Here is a 15,243-nt window from a genome sequence, read left to right as displayed (position 1 = left end):
AATTGAAATGCACTGATCATGTAACACAAAGTATACTTCTATTTTAAGTTTTCATTCACTGAGTCTTGTTGAGTACTACAAATACATTTATGATCTAGTCACTTCATTTCATTATTTATAGGTAGACCAACAAGTGACTTCTTATGACCTTACAAGCTTTGAGTAGTTCAGTTTTAGTTATATATCAAAGTACTGAGAACAGTAATATGTATTATTAAGATATGGAAGAACCAAACAAATGTAAATGGACAAGCATAACATACAAAAAAGACAGAAAGAAGCATTATAATAAGACAGAAAGTGAATTCTGTATTATAGGTGACTCAGTGTTGAAAAACATAATTGTTCCGAGCTCCGATATGAGCGTTCAACCAGGAGTCAAGACGCATCAGTTGCATATGCCCAAACAATGTCTTAAACTCAAGAGAGAATGCAGCAGCTAAGCATAACAGAAATCCAAAAGGTGTTTTTATGAATTTGGGAACAATTTCACTTTGAAGCAACAGTGTGGAAGAAATTGTAAACCACACATGGAACCTCATCCGAATGGCCAAAAGACTATACTTCAATTGCAGAACAATAATGAGTGCCATTGTGTACAGGAGATCGGTGAGTGACAGCTATTTGCAGAGACTAAACGAATATTAAAGAACAGTGCAATAAACTAGGAGTTGTCTTCATTGATCCCATCAAGTGCAAAGTGTCTTGCCAAAGATAGTCTACATCTGAATAGGTTGGGCTCAAAAATAATCATTAAGATGTTCATAGATAATTGCCAAGTCATAAAAAATAAGGGAAACTAATAAGTAGTGATGGGGGGCGAAAAAACTTGTGTAATATTAAGAAAGACAAAACCAAACCATTATCTGACAAGAAATGTGCCAAAGCCCCTAGCTAATAGTCAAAGTAGATATGTTATCCACTGGAATATAAATGGTTCAAACACTGGTGCTTCAAACAATGAAAGCTCCAAAATAGATGAATTTGAAATCATTCTGTCAGAATGTGCAAATATTAGAGTTGTTTGTTTAAATGAGCACTGGTTTACTGAGGCACAATTAAAATTTTAAACAAAATACGGAACTTCAAATTAGCAAGTAGCTTTTGCAGAAGAAACAAGTCACATGGAGGCTCATGTATACTGCCACATAGTCATATAAATTATGAGACCAGAAACTGTTTTAATTATTTAAATGAAGAATGTGTGTTTGAGATCTGTTGTGTAGAAATAGCGGACTCGCTAGCAAACGCGACAATAATCTCAATATACAAATTTCCAGGGACGTCAACAACAGAACTATTCTTTTCTAAGCTTCAAATTATACTAGAAGACCTTTGTAGAGAAAGAAAAAGAAAAAAAGAACATTGATATCACATGTGTTAGTAGCTAAGCTTCAAGATTCACTGACGTTGTAAAGAAATATGGTTTCAAATTGAATTTCTTTGAATCTGCTAGAGACAATAGGCAATCAGCAACCTGTATTGACTGTGTTCTAACAAGTTATGTGTGTGAACATGTGTATAAATTTTGTATAGATCTAGGTATTTCAGATCATTGTGCATTGTTCATTGAGCTGCTATGGACAGACTGGAACATTTCACGTATGAGAACCCATATGAGCAGGAACTTTAGCAAAGAAAACTTGCTAACATTTAGTGAGAAGCTAAAAGAGAAAACATAGCCTTTTGATCATTGTAACTCAAGTGATTGAAAACTTTGAGAAATTACTAAGTGGTTTTCTTGGTGTCTTTAATAAAATATTTCCACCTAGATGCTGCAGCCATAAAATAACAAATAAATTAAAGTGGATTACCCAGGGCATAAAAATTTCCAGTTTAAGGAAAAGGCAACTGCACAGAGAACTAAAATATAATCTACAGCTACATCCATACTCTGCAAGCCACGTGACAGTGTGTGGCGGAGGGTACTTTGAGTACCTCTATCGGTTCTCCCTTCTATTCCAGTCTCGTATTGTTTGTGGAAAGAAAGATATTGATTTCATTAAATATGTCTATAAAACCATATTTAAAAGAGTTGTCAAGGCAGCAAAACAACTGGCAAATAACATGCTAATTTTAAATTATAAAAATAAGACAAAGGTTGTGTGGTCGGGTGCTAAACCCATCTTCTTTCTTTTAGTGTTTAACCCTGAGGTTGGTTTGCAGCAGAGAAGCCTCTCTTCTGTCTGCCTTCCTCTTCATTTCCACGTATGTGTTACATCCAACGTCATTCATGATCTGTTGTATGTATGATATCCTTGGTCGCTCCCGCCGATTCCTTCCCTCAACAGCTCCTTCTGCTATTGTTCCAATGATGTTGTTGTGTCGTAGGATGTGCCCTACAAGTTTGTCTCTTCTTATTTGGATGTGCCTCCACAGAGATCTGGTTTCCTGTACTCTTTTAAGCACCTCTTTGTTTGTTACTTTGTCTCTCCAGCTCATCTTCATCATCCTTCTATAGCACCACATCTCTAGGGCCTCTAGCCATCTTCTCTCTTCTCTTCCAATCATCCAAGTTTCACATCCGTATAGGGTCACACTCCAAACGAAACCTTTCATGATACGTTTCCTTATTTTCAGACTGGTGTTGTTGCTGGTGAGTAAGTTCCTTCTCCGATTAAATGCAATTTTGGTCTTTTGTATTCAGGTTGCAATTTCTTTCCGGCTTCTACCATCTCATGTGATTTTGCTTCCGTGGTAAGTAAACCTCTTGAACCCTGTAACCAAGAAATTTCAAAAAATTTACATTGAAGGAAATATTATTGTAAGTCCAACTTAAATACCAAAGCACTTTAATGAATTCCTTTTAAGTATAGCAAAGTCCAGTGTAGATGTAACAGATTATCATAACAAAGTAAATCTCTTTGGCCTAGGTGAAAACTGAAAACTGTACAAAATTCTTAAATGTTTCTATGGTGGTTGTAGAAAATGCTATTCTAACATTAAGAAACAAAAAATCCGCAGGTTGGGATGGAATACCCAAGTGGTAGACATAAAATTGCAAACCCACTAGCTCAAATAATAAATCAATGTTTTGAAGAGGGGTATTTCCCAGAAGTTCTGAAATATGCTGTAGTCAAACCACTCTTCAAGAAGGGATCATGAAAGACCATGGGAAATTATTTTCCTGTCTTGATTCTCCCAGTCATATCTAAAATATTTGAAAAACTTGCTGTTGCACAAGTCTGAAACTTCACTGCAAAATACTCTGTTATTCTAAACAATCAATTTGGTATACTCTGTTATTCTAAACAATCAATTTGGTTTTCAACAGTGGAAAAACACCATAGATGTAGTGAACATTTTCTTTGAGAAAGTAAGTGCATCATTAGACAAGAGAAATAAGGTGGCAGGAGTTTTCTGCTACCTCACAAAGATGTTTGATTCTGTAAACTGCACATTGCTTGTTTATCAACTCGAAAAGTATGGCATTAGTGGCAGTGCCCTACAATGGGTTAATTCCTAGCTATCGAACAGAAAGCAAAGAGTTAGCATCTCTTCAAATGGTTTATTTTTCTGACTGGAAAAAAATATCTCTGGGTGTTCCACAAGGCTCCATATTAGGCCCAGTCATATTCCTCTCTTGTGTTAATGACTTACCATTAAATATCAGCAACCCATCAGTTCTGTTCGCAGATGATATTTCTGTTTTAGTTGAAGATCAGGATTTGGAAAAAATTCCGAAATCTGTGATCAGGACCCTCAGTACCTTAGAAACTTGGTTTCAGCTAAATGGGTTGAATCTTAACATATCTAAGACTCATATGATGTAGTTCGAAACCAAACAGTCAAAATGTGAGCAGATTAAGATTGTACACAACAGCCAAGATATAGAAGAACTTGTAGATAAAGTTTTGAGCTGGCAGGCACACATTGAATACCTAGCAAACAAACTGAGCAGCTTTGCATTTGCAAACTGCAGCTGACATGGACCCACAAAAAGTAGCATATGCATTATTAGTTACAGTATTATTCTTTGGGGTAACTCTACAAACATAGTGTGGATACTAAAAATACAGAAAAAAAATCATTCAAAATATGTGCACTGCAAATCACAAAGAACCATGTGGACCATTATTTAGCAGACATAAAATATTAACTCTCCATTCCCATACATATATGAGATTATATTTTTATACACCAGATATGAATTATTTGAGGGAAACCATTTCATACATTCACATGACACTAGAAACAAAGAAAATTTTATGCTCCCCATCCACTACCTCAGACTGTTTGCCAAGGGACCTCAATACATGGGAATGAAAATTTATAATAAATTAAAAGGGAACAAGTTGATGCAGATGAATTTAGGTCCACTTAAAAGAAAACTATATGAGGTACTGACACTAAAGTGTTTTTACTCAGTGGATGAATTAATGCGTGACAAACTGGAAATTTGAACTGGATACAATATGTTATATATTCCAAGAAATATCCTTATAGTGTTATTATTTATTGTAGTGCTGTTATTTATTATTGAAAAAATCATTGTAACTTTATTATAAATTTTTGATATGTCTCCTATATACAAACCAAATGGATTTCAAATGTTTGTCATGAGATGAATAAAACACAATTCACTTCCTTTTTTTTTTTTCCAGGTTGTGTTCATTAGTGCCCGTGTTCACCCTGGTGAAACACCATCAAGTTTCGTGTTGAATGGACTTCTCAGCCTCCTGTTAAATCGAGATGATCCTGTTTCTATTCTTTTACGTAAAACATTTGTGTTTAAACTTGTACCAATCTTGAACCCTGATGGTGTTGCAAGAGGACATTATAGAACTGACACACGTGGTGTTAACCTTAACAGGGTATATTTGAATCCATCACTTACTCTGCATCCATCTATATTTGCTGCTCGCGCACTAATCAGGTACTATCATTTTGGGCAAGAAATCGAAGAAGCACTGTCAGATGCTCCAGTGGCAAGTGTTTGGAGCTGTGCTAATTCATCGTCATCTGATACTATTTTACATGATGAACCAAATGATGAACCACTATCTTCAAGTCCTGAAGATAGGACAGATGCCTCAGAAGATCAAAACAGAGTCTGCACTATAGAAAGTCAGGTGTCAGGACTGAGTTTGTATGAAAAGGAAAATGAAACTGTTAATAACACACCTATTGATAGTAATGTGATATCCTCAGTGAAAGCTGTTTCTGGAAATCTTGAAACTAGTTTTACAAGTGCAGATAATAATGTTTTCTCTGCTGTCTGTGAAACCATATTCAAAAGCGTTGCAAGTGTCTGTGATGGAATTTCGAAGGGTTATACTGCTACTTCAGTAGCTCCAAATATGACGTGTAATCAGAATTTTTCAGATACTTCTTCAAGTGTTGATGAAACAAACACTGCAGGAGCATTATCAAATCTCTTCATCCAGCAGAAAAATTTTGTAGCAGCAGCATCAACAAATGGTGTGAGTTGCTCAGGTGTTTCAGTGACTGTTAGTAAATGTAGTTCTTACACTCCTAGTGTTGCTGCATGTGATGTTTTCTGCAGTGATGATACAGAAAATGGTGCGAGTAATACTGTGTCATTTGTGGGTATAGAGAAAAAATTTAACCCTGAAGATTCTGGGCTTTTCCTGTACATTGATCTCCATGGACATGCTTCAAAGAAAGGTAAAGTAAAAGCTTATATTGAAAAGTTATATGTTATTAAATTACATATTTTCACAAATAAGTATACTTGTGTTGCATGATTTGCTTATTAAAAATTCATAGTCAGTGTGTCATTAGAAAGTGTAATTTTTTTTCCGTGGTGTACTATAGTCAAATTTATGGAACATTTCATAACTGCCAAATCAATGTGATGATGAAAAAGCACATGAATTTAGGCTGCTTCCGCTCAACTAACATGACATAGCTTTGGCCACCATTGTTTCTTCTGTTATCTTTGCTTCATCTTGAAATTCATTGACATAGCAAACTTTAAACATGATCCTAGTGAGTTACTTAACAAAACCCTGCTTTTGTTGTGTGCTGTCATGGATTCTGATGGTGGTCAGTCATAGATATTACACGAACAACTGTGAGAGACCATTTACAGAATATGTGCTGTCTTAAAGTGCAAAATAGTAAAAGGCTGTCTGATTATAAGTGCTGCTAGAGCTTAGGAACTCACTACAGTAGCTCCAGGAATGTGCCACAGCTGTTGTTTCCAGCCAGCAGTACTGAAATTAATATCCCAGCCTTTTTACTGTGTGGTCCATCGTCATTTGTGGCACTGACTGTGGTTTAACAGATGTTGATGTTGTATTTTAATCCATGTAGCCAAGTGATTGACATTACATCATTTAATAATTGAGATATTTCATTATTTGCATAAACATTTCATTTGTTTGTTAGTAAAAAATAATTGACTACTGTCAATAGATCACTCATGGCACTGTAGACTACACAGTATATTTCAGATGCAACTCATAAACTGTGATGTGGTACAACCTCAGAAAAAATAAACATTCTGTTAAGAGCTATGACCTCCAGTTTTTAAATTTATGCAGGTAGTGGCAGGGAACAATACTTCCAGGTACAGAGGATGGTTATGTCATTCTCTAAAGGTTTGAACACAACAGTACTTTACTAGCTTGGTGAGGTGGTATGTTGTTATGTTCCATCAGCCTTTGAACTGACTTATCCAGCCAGTTGCAATGGGACTTAACAGTTTAACAGGGGCTCTGAGCCATGGTGCAACTTTGCATGCCACCAGTGAAAGAAGTGATAAATGACAAATTAAAGTCCTAGGACTGGCTGGGGATCGAATCCCAATTCTATGGATCTGTAGTCTGTCACCTTATCACTTAACCCCCGAGCTTAGTATTCTACAAAAAGATGCGAAACCAATAGGCAACTTTCATGCAGAACATGCTTAATTTTTCTGTTTCCTGTATCAGATTTTACAAAACAAATTAACCATATTGGTGTTAAGACTTACAGTACATAGAATTCCTGTTTTCTGTTCAAAGGGAAGATTATTACGCATTTTATAAAATGTTATATTCTTAATTTATGCATTTCCTTGCTTTGAATTACTCTCATCCATTTCCTTATTTGAAGGAGTTAGAATAGATGCACATGCCTAGAGTATATTTTTGGAACTGTTCCTTAATCACCCTGTTGACTGTAATGAGAGCATTTTTCATCAAATAAGGTACTTTATGGAATCAGGAAAGAGGAACCCAGATAATGCTTCATAAAGTGTTGATTACCATATTTGTAAGTTACACATTTAGTGTTCATCAAAAGAAAAGGATTACATGTAATTTATGTAGGTGGCCTTTGAGCACAAAACCCAAAAGATGAAACGTGGAAAACTTTGTTAACCTGAGACAAGCTTGTGATATAGGTATCCTACAGATTATATTAGTTAGAACCGGGGGGAAGGAGGGGATGAGTTGTCATACTCATCATCTTCTGGCGATGTGTTGAGGTATGAGGATGCTGTGATATTTATACTATTGGAGTGACCCCCTTGCACCTGACTGTGTGACCATGTGCTGTCTGGCTGAACAGCAGGCAGGGAGGGGTTTGGGGTGAGGGTGCAGTGGTGGGGGTAGCGGGTGCTCCATTTGCATCTTTGTGTGGGCATTTCAGCTGTGTGTTAGGGGGTGGGCAGTGTTGGTTGCTCTCTCATCGTATTGCTGCCAATGCCAGAGTCTGTGCTGAACTTAGTCCGTATCGTCTCTGTTAACAAGATTTTCATGAACCCTTATTTCAGTGGATTACTTTATGATGCCATCCTAATAGGCAGTTTCTCAGCAAAGCACCTTGGTCTTGAGACTATGCTGTACTATCACTGATTTTCCTGTCTGTCCCAGCTGTGCATGCTTGATGGGCCCCTCGCAACAATTCGAAATGCACCGCTGCGTTTGCCCAATCTACTGTTGGTCGCATTCGCAGGGGATGCTGTATATTTCCAGTACATTCATTTTTACTGGATCTTCCGCAGAGCAAAGCCACTCTTTTGACTTCAGTGGTGGTTGAAAGATGGTTTTTATGTTGGATCTTTCAAGTAGCCTCACGATTTTGGCTGAGAGCGGTTCCTGGGACAGAAAGAAAGTGAGTGTCCTGTCTCTTTCTTCCTCTTCCTAGTTCCCAGCATCTTGTATCTTCCTGAATGCACTAATAAGCTGTGCTTCACTGAACCCATTTTTGTGGAACACTGCCTTCAGGTGCAGCTGGTTTGAGAGGCTTTCTTCATCACAGATGATGTATACTGTACGTATCAGGGTGGTCAGCACTTTCTGCCATTTCACTGAATGGTAGTTGTTCTTGGTACCCAGGTACAGGTCTGTGTGTCTTCTTCCTGTGTACTGAATGGCTTAGTGTACCATCTGCCTTCTTCCTTATTAGTATGTCTAGAAAACGGAGACAACCATTCTCCTGTACTTCTGTAGTGAAAGCAGTGTTTTCAAAGAATGAAAAATCCAGGATGGAATGTAACAATACCAGAGAATGAAAGTTGCTACTCACCATATAGCAGAGATTCTGAGTCACAATAGGCACAACAAAAAGATTCACACAATTATAGCTTCGGCCATTAAGGCCTTTGTCAGCAGTAGACACACATTGTGTGAATCTTTTTGTTGTGCCTATCGCGACTCAGCATCTCCACTATATGGTGAGTAGCAAGTTTCCTTCATGGTATTGAAAGCAGTGTTTTGATGGATGCCATTAAAGTGGGCCAGAAACTCGTCCACTGTCTGTCCAGCATACTCCCTTACCACAAACGTATTGTCAACATAGTGGAATAAATGCTTGGGTTTCCAGTGAGTGATTTGAAGAGCCACCTCCTCAATGTGTTTCACGTAGATGTTTGCTGTTTCTGGAGCTAGTGGGGATTCCATGGTCGCTCCATCCATCTGTTCATAAAACTCTTCATTACACACTTAAAGTGGGTGGCCGTCAGTGCATTTACAACAGAATTTAACTATTTGTGGCTCAGAATGTTGAGACAGCAGTGCCATGTAGTCTTGCTGAGGAACTGTCATGAATATCATAGTAATGTTGAAACGTTGCTTTCACTATGGAAATATTTTACCCAAGAGGACGCCATCATCATTTAATCATACAGTAAAGCTGCATGCCCTCGGGGAAAAATTATGGCTGTTGTTTCCGCTTGCTTTCAGCCATTCGCAGTACCAGAACAGCAAGGCCATTTTGGTTAGTGTTACAAGGCCAGATCAGTCAATCATTCAGACTGTTGCCCCTGCAACTACTGAAAAGGCTACTGCCCCTCTTCAGGAACCACACATTTGTCTGGCCTCTCAACAGATACCCCTCCATTGTGGTTGCACCTTCAGTATGGCTATCTGAGGCATGCAAGCCTCCCCACCAACAGCAGGGTCCATGGTTCATGGGGGGATTGGAGCTTGGAATGTCAGATCCCTTAATCGGGCAGGTAGGTTAGAAAATTTAAAAAGGGAAATGGATAGGTTAAAGTTAGATATAGTGGGAATTAGTGAAGTTCAGTGGCAGGAGGAACAAGACTTCCGGTCAGGTGAATACAGGGTTATAAATACAAAATCAAATAGGGGTAATGCTGGAGTAGGTTTAATAATGAATAAAAAAATAGGAGTATGGGTAAACTACTACAAACAGCATAGTGAACGCATTATTGTGGCCAAGATAGACACGAAGCCCATGCCTACTACAGTAGTACAAGTTTATATACCAACTAGCTTTGCAGATGACGAAGAAATTGATGAAATGTATGATCAGACGAAAGAGATTATTCAGGTAGCGAAGGGAGACGAAAATTTAATAGTCATGGGTGACTGGAATTCGATAGTAGGAAAAGGAACAGAAGGAAATGTAGTAGGTGAATATGGAATGGGATTAAGGAATGAGAGGAAACTCCCCGGTGAAATTTTGCATGGAGCATAACTTAATCATAGCTAACACTTGGTTCAAGAATCATAAAAGAAGGTTGTATACACGGAAGAAGCCTGGAGATACTGAAAGGCTTCAGATAGATTATATAATGGTAAGACAGAGATTTAGGAACCAGGTTTTAAATTGTAAGACATTTCCAGGGGCAGATGTGGACTCTGATCACAATCTATTGGTTATGAACTGTAGATTAAAACTGAAGAAACTGCAAAAAGGTGGGAATTTAAGGAGATGGGACTGGGATAAACTGACAAAACCAGAGGTTGTACAGAGTTTCAGGGAGAGCATAAGGGAACAACTGACAGGAATGGGGGAAAGAAATACAGTAGAAGAAGAATGGGTAGCTTTGAGAGATGAAATAGTGAAGGCAGCAGAGGATCAAGTAGGTAGAAAGACGAGGACTAGTAGAAATCCTTGGGTAACAGAAGAGATACTGAATTTAACTGACAAAAGGAGAAAATACAAAAATGCAGTAAATGAAGCAGGCAAAAAGGAATACAAACGTCTAAAAAATGATATCAACAGGAAGTGCAAAATGGCTAGGCAGGCATGGCTAGAGGACAAATGTAAGGATGTAGAGGCTTATCTCACTAGGGGTAAGATAGATACTGCCTACAGGAAAATTAAAGAGACCTTTGGAGAAAGGAGAACCACTTGCATGAATATCAAGAGCTTTGATGGAAACCCAGTTCTAAGCAAAGAAGGGAAAGCAGAAAGGTTGAAGGAGTATATAGAGGGTCTATACAAGGGCGATGTACTTGAGGACAATATTACGGAAATGGAAGAGGATGTAGATGAAGATGAAATGGGAGATATGATACTGCGTGAAGAGTTTGACAAAACACTGAAAGACCTGAGTCGAAACAAGGCCCCCGGAGTAGACAACATTCCATTAGAACTACTGACAGCCTTGGGAGAGCCAGTCCTGACAAAACTCTACCATCTAGTGAGCAAGATGTATGAGACAGGCGAAATACCCTCAGACTTCAAGAAGGATATAATAATTCCAATCCCAAAGAAAGCAGGTGTTGACAGATGTAAAAATTACCGAACTATCAGTTTAATAAGTCACAGCTGCAAAATACTGACGCGAATTCTTTACAGACGAATGGAAAAACTGATAGAAGCTGACCTCGGGGAAGATCAGTTTGGATTCTGTAAAAATGTTGGAACATGTGAGGCAATACTGACCCTACGACTTATCTTAGAAGAAAGATTAAGGAAAGGCAAACCTACGTTTCTAGCATTTGTATACTTAGAGAAAGCTTTTTACAATGTTGATTGGAATACTCTCTTTCGAATTCTGAAAGTGGCAGGGGTAAAATACAGGGAGCGGAAGGCTATTTACAATTTGTACAGAAACCAGATGGCAGTTATAAGAGTCGAGGGGTATGGAAGGGAAGCAGTGGTTGGGAAGGGAGTGAGACAGGGTTGTAGCCTATCCCCAATGTTATTCAATCTGTATATTGAGCAAGCAATAAAGAAAACAAAAGAAATGTTCGGAGTAGGTATTAAAATCCATGGAGAAGAAATAAAAACTTTGAGGTTTGCCGATGACATTGTAATTCTGTCAGAGACAGCAAAGGACTTGGAAGAGCAGTTGAACGGATTGGACAGTGTCTTGAAAGGAGGGTATAAGATGAACATCAACAAAAGCAAAACGAGGATAATGGAATGTAGTCGAATTAAGTCAGGTGATGCTGAGGGAATTCGATTAGGAAATGAGACACTTAAAGTAGTAAAGGAGTTTTGCTATTTGGGGAGCAAAATAACTGATGATGGTGGAAGTAGAGAGGATATAAAATGTAGACTGGCTGGGGCAAGGAAAGCGTTTCTGAAGAAGAAAAATTTGTTAACATCGAGTATAGATTTAAATGTCAGGAAGTCGTTTCTGAAAGTATTTGTATGGAGTGTAGCCATGAATGGAAGTGAAATGTGGAGGATAAATAGTTTTGATAAGAAGAGAATAGAAGCTTTCAAAATGTGGTGCTACAGAAGAATGCTGAAGATTAGATGGGTAGATCACATAACTAATGAGGAGGTATTGAATAGAATTGGGGAGGAGTTTGTGGCCCAACTTGACTAGTACTTCTTTATTACAGATTTCTAACAGCCGTATATAGCCATTTTTATAAAATTTTGTTATTGGCTATTTCACTTATTCTTTTATTTCATCTTCTTCAAAGTGTTTCAGATGTGTAGTTGAACTGTTCCAGCCTACTGGCAGTTAGTAATTCTTAGATTTGTTTTCCATAATACCACTGCACCTACATTTAAATTCTACAGACAACATAATTTGAAGCTTGCATCAATTATGCATGCATACTTTTGGAAGCATTCATTGTGCCCTCATTGCTTAAAGAAGCAAAGATGATGAAAAGCAGAAAATATGATAAACAAAAGGATAGACAAAAATGTAGGTTAGGTATGGTAGGAACTGAGCAATTTAGGTTGTGTACAAACTTTAAATGTCTTGGTAGTAGTAAAAAACTAATGGAAATAAATGATCAGGTAATAGTAATTGAAAACTTATGAAATAAAATAAAAGAAGGCAAATAAGTGAGGGGAGAGAATATTGTGGAAAGGTATAGGCCAGGGCTAAACAAGAAAAAAGAAAGAAGAGGGAATTAAAAATGAAAATGTACTGCAGATAGATGTAAAAAAATAAAAAATAATAATAATAAATTAAAAAAGGTAAGTTGGGAACAGTGGTGAATAGTGAAGGGATTAGGAAGCAAAACATGAGTAAAATAAAAAGAAGGAAAGGATGGAAAAAAAAGATCAGCAGCAGTAAGAAATTAAGAGAGCTGTGAAGAAAGAAAGATGTGCCAGTGAATGGATGATATTAAAATCTTGTCTGAAGTACCATTCTACTATAAACTAATAATTTTTTTACCGAGTGACATTTTGGATTAAGCCATTTATTTTTACCGAGATGATACACAATAATTTGTCACACCATAGACCTCAAGTATTCTGAATAATGGCAGAGCATAGTTCACAGTGAATGCCACAGTTGCTGTCTTTCTCAAGAGCTATTGGTTTTATAGGCTGATTACTGGAAGTACTTTTAAAGCTTTTCTACCAAGTTTTCTTTTTAGCCAGTCATGTTACACTCCCAAAATAAACTTCTAGGCATTATATTAGGAGCTGCATTACTCTTGTCATGTGATTACTGATAGTGACTTGAATCTTCTCTCACCAGTGCAGTTGGTGTTGAAACAATTGACAGAGGTAGAATCGGATACAAAGTGAAAACAGAGTGCTTGTGATAGTGTATATTTAATATAAATATTTTTATGCGTGTTTTTTATATCACTTGCATTACAAAAGAAACAATTAAAGAACCAAGGAAGAACATAAAAAATATGCTAGTGGTTCCAGACACAATACATGCACTCTATCAGCATTTTACACATAATCACGATGCATTCCATCCAACTGACACAAAGGAAAAAGCTCTGTAAACCTCTATGCAAAATTCTGCCTCTCAGATGTGTGCTGTAGTTTTCAGTTACTCATTTACTTCTGACTGCTCATGGAAGAACTGTAGAACTGAAGCCATGGTGCAGATCTACAGGTAGTTTGTGTATAGTGAAAAGGCGTTTAGCTGGGAAAGGGTAACACTTTTGAGTATCTTACTGAAGATGGGAATTTATGATATTGGGCTATAGTTTGAGGCATCTTCCTTACTTCCCTTTTTATACACTGGCTTCACTACATTGATTTTTAGAGCAGTTGGATACATGTTTTCTCTAATGCTGCAGTTAGTCAGTAGGTAGGAGACTTAGAGATTCCTTGTAAGCACACCTTAGCAATGGCACTGGATAAGCCATCCGTCCATTTTTTTCTTTAGCATACATATTGTCTTGCGTACTTCCTGCTCATTTACTTCCATAAATTCAAATTCGGTACACAGAATGTCGTGACATGGGGTCTACCTATGCATCTGTAATAGGGGTTGATTGGTCAACAGAAATGATGTAGTTATTAAAAATATTGCACACGATATTTCTCTCTCTGTCTCTTTTTCTTTCTTTCTTTTTTTTAACTATCATGTTTATGTATCTATCATGGTTCCATGTTCGTCTTATTGGTATCTTATAATACTTGTCTGTTAGCTCCCAAAATGCTTATGTTGTCAGTCTGTTCTGTTGCTTTGCTGTTGCTGGGAAAGGGTAACACTTTTGAGTATCTTACTGAAGATGGGAATTTATGATATTGGGCTATAGTTTGAGGCATCTTCCTTATTTCCCTTTTTATACACTGGCTTCACTACATTGATTTTTAGAACAGTTGGATACATGTTTTCTCTAATGCTGCAGTTACTCAGTAGGTAGGAGACTTGGAGATTCCTTGTAAGCACACCTTAGCAATGGCACTGGATAAGCCATCCGTCCATTTTTTTCTTTAGCATACATATTGTCTTGCATACTTCCTGCTCATTTACTTCCATATATTCAAATTCGGTACACAGAATGTCGTGACATGGGGTCTACCTATGCATCTGTAATAGGGGTTGATTGGTCAACAGAAATGATGTAGTTATTAAAAATATTGCACACGGTATCTCTCTCTCTCTCTCTCTCTCTCTCTCTCTCTCTCTCTCTCTCTCTCTCTCTTTTTCTTTCTTTCTTTTTTTTAACTATCATGTCTATGTTTCTATCATGGTTCCATGTTCGTCTTATTGGTATCTTATAATACTTGTCTGTTAGCTCCCAAAATGCTTACGTTGTCAGTCTGTTCTGTTGTTGACCTGTTTCCTTAGGTTAACAATTTGTTTTAAAACGCAAAATCATGTGTATGACTGTTGTTCTTGTATGGTTAATATTGGAGGTCATAAGGCATAAAGTAAGAAGGATATAAAATATTCTAAATTTTTTTGGCGTTATGACAAGTTACACATAGTGAATCTCTCCCTATTCCAATTCCACTTACCATTCCTGAAGATTTACAATGTGAGAGCAGCCCTGAAAATGAATGTGATGATGGTGATAATTACAAGCCAGAAAAAGTCTCTGCACCAGATTTATTTCATCAAAACAAACTAAATGATTTAACTCATGACTTGGATCTGACAAAAGATGCCACCTAATTGCTTGTGTTAGTACTGAAACGCAAAACATCTTCTACTACCTGGAGCATCATTCATTTGGCACAGGAACTGAGAAAAGGAAGTAATAAAAAAGATGAGAACCTTATGGTATTTAGTTCTACTGTTGAAGTTTTATTGACCTCCTTTAATGTCACTTATGGTCCAAGTCATTGGATGTTGTTTGTAGAGTCATCAAGATGTAGCCTGAAAGGTGTACTTTTGCATTATGAAAATTTATTTGCCTCAGTATC

General features: G+C 37.3%; 1 protein-coding gene across 1 annotated transcript in view; it reads left to right on the top strand.

Moving 5' to 3' along the window:
• Positions 1 to 15,243, top strand: part of LOC126187923 (cytosolic carboxypeptidase-like protein 5) — a 164,263-nt gene that overhangs the window by 98,271 nt on the left and 50,749 nt on the right. The window contains exon 7 of the mRNA XM_049929288.1: positions 4,605 to 5,628. Within this exon, the coding sequence (XP_049785245.1) occupies positions 4,605 to 5,628 (1,024 nt within the window). The remainder of the gene's footprint in view (positions 1 to 4,604; positions 5,629 to 15,243) is intronic.

The sequence above is a fragment of the Schistocerca cancellata genome, chromosome 1, assembly GCF_023864275.1.
Source record: "Schistocerca cancellata isolate TAMUIC-IGC-003103 chromosome 1, iqSchCanc2.1, whole genome shotgun sequence".
NCBI lineage: Eukaryota > Metazoa > Arthropoda > Insecta > Orthoptera > Acrididae > Schistocerca > Schistocerca cancellata.
This window is presented reverse-complemented; position numbering and strand designations above follow the sequence as displayed.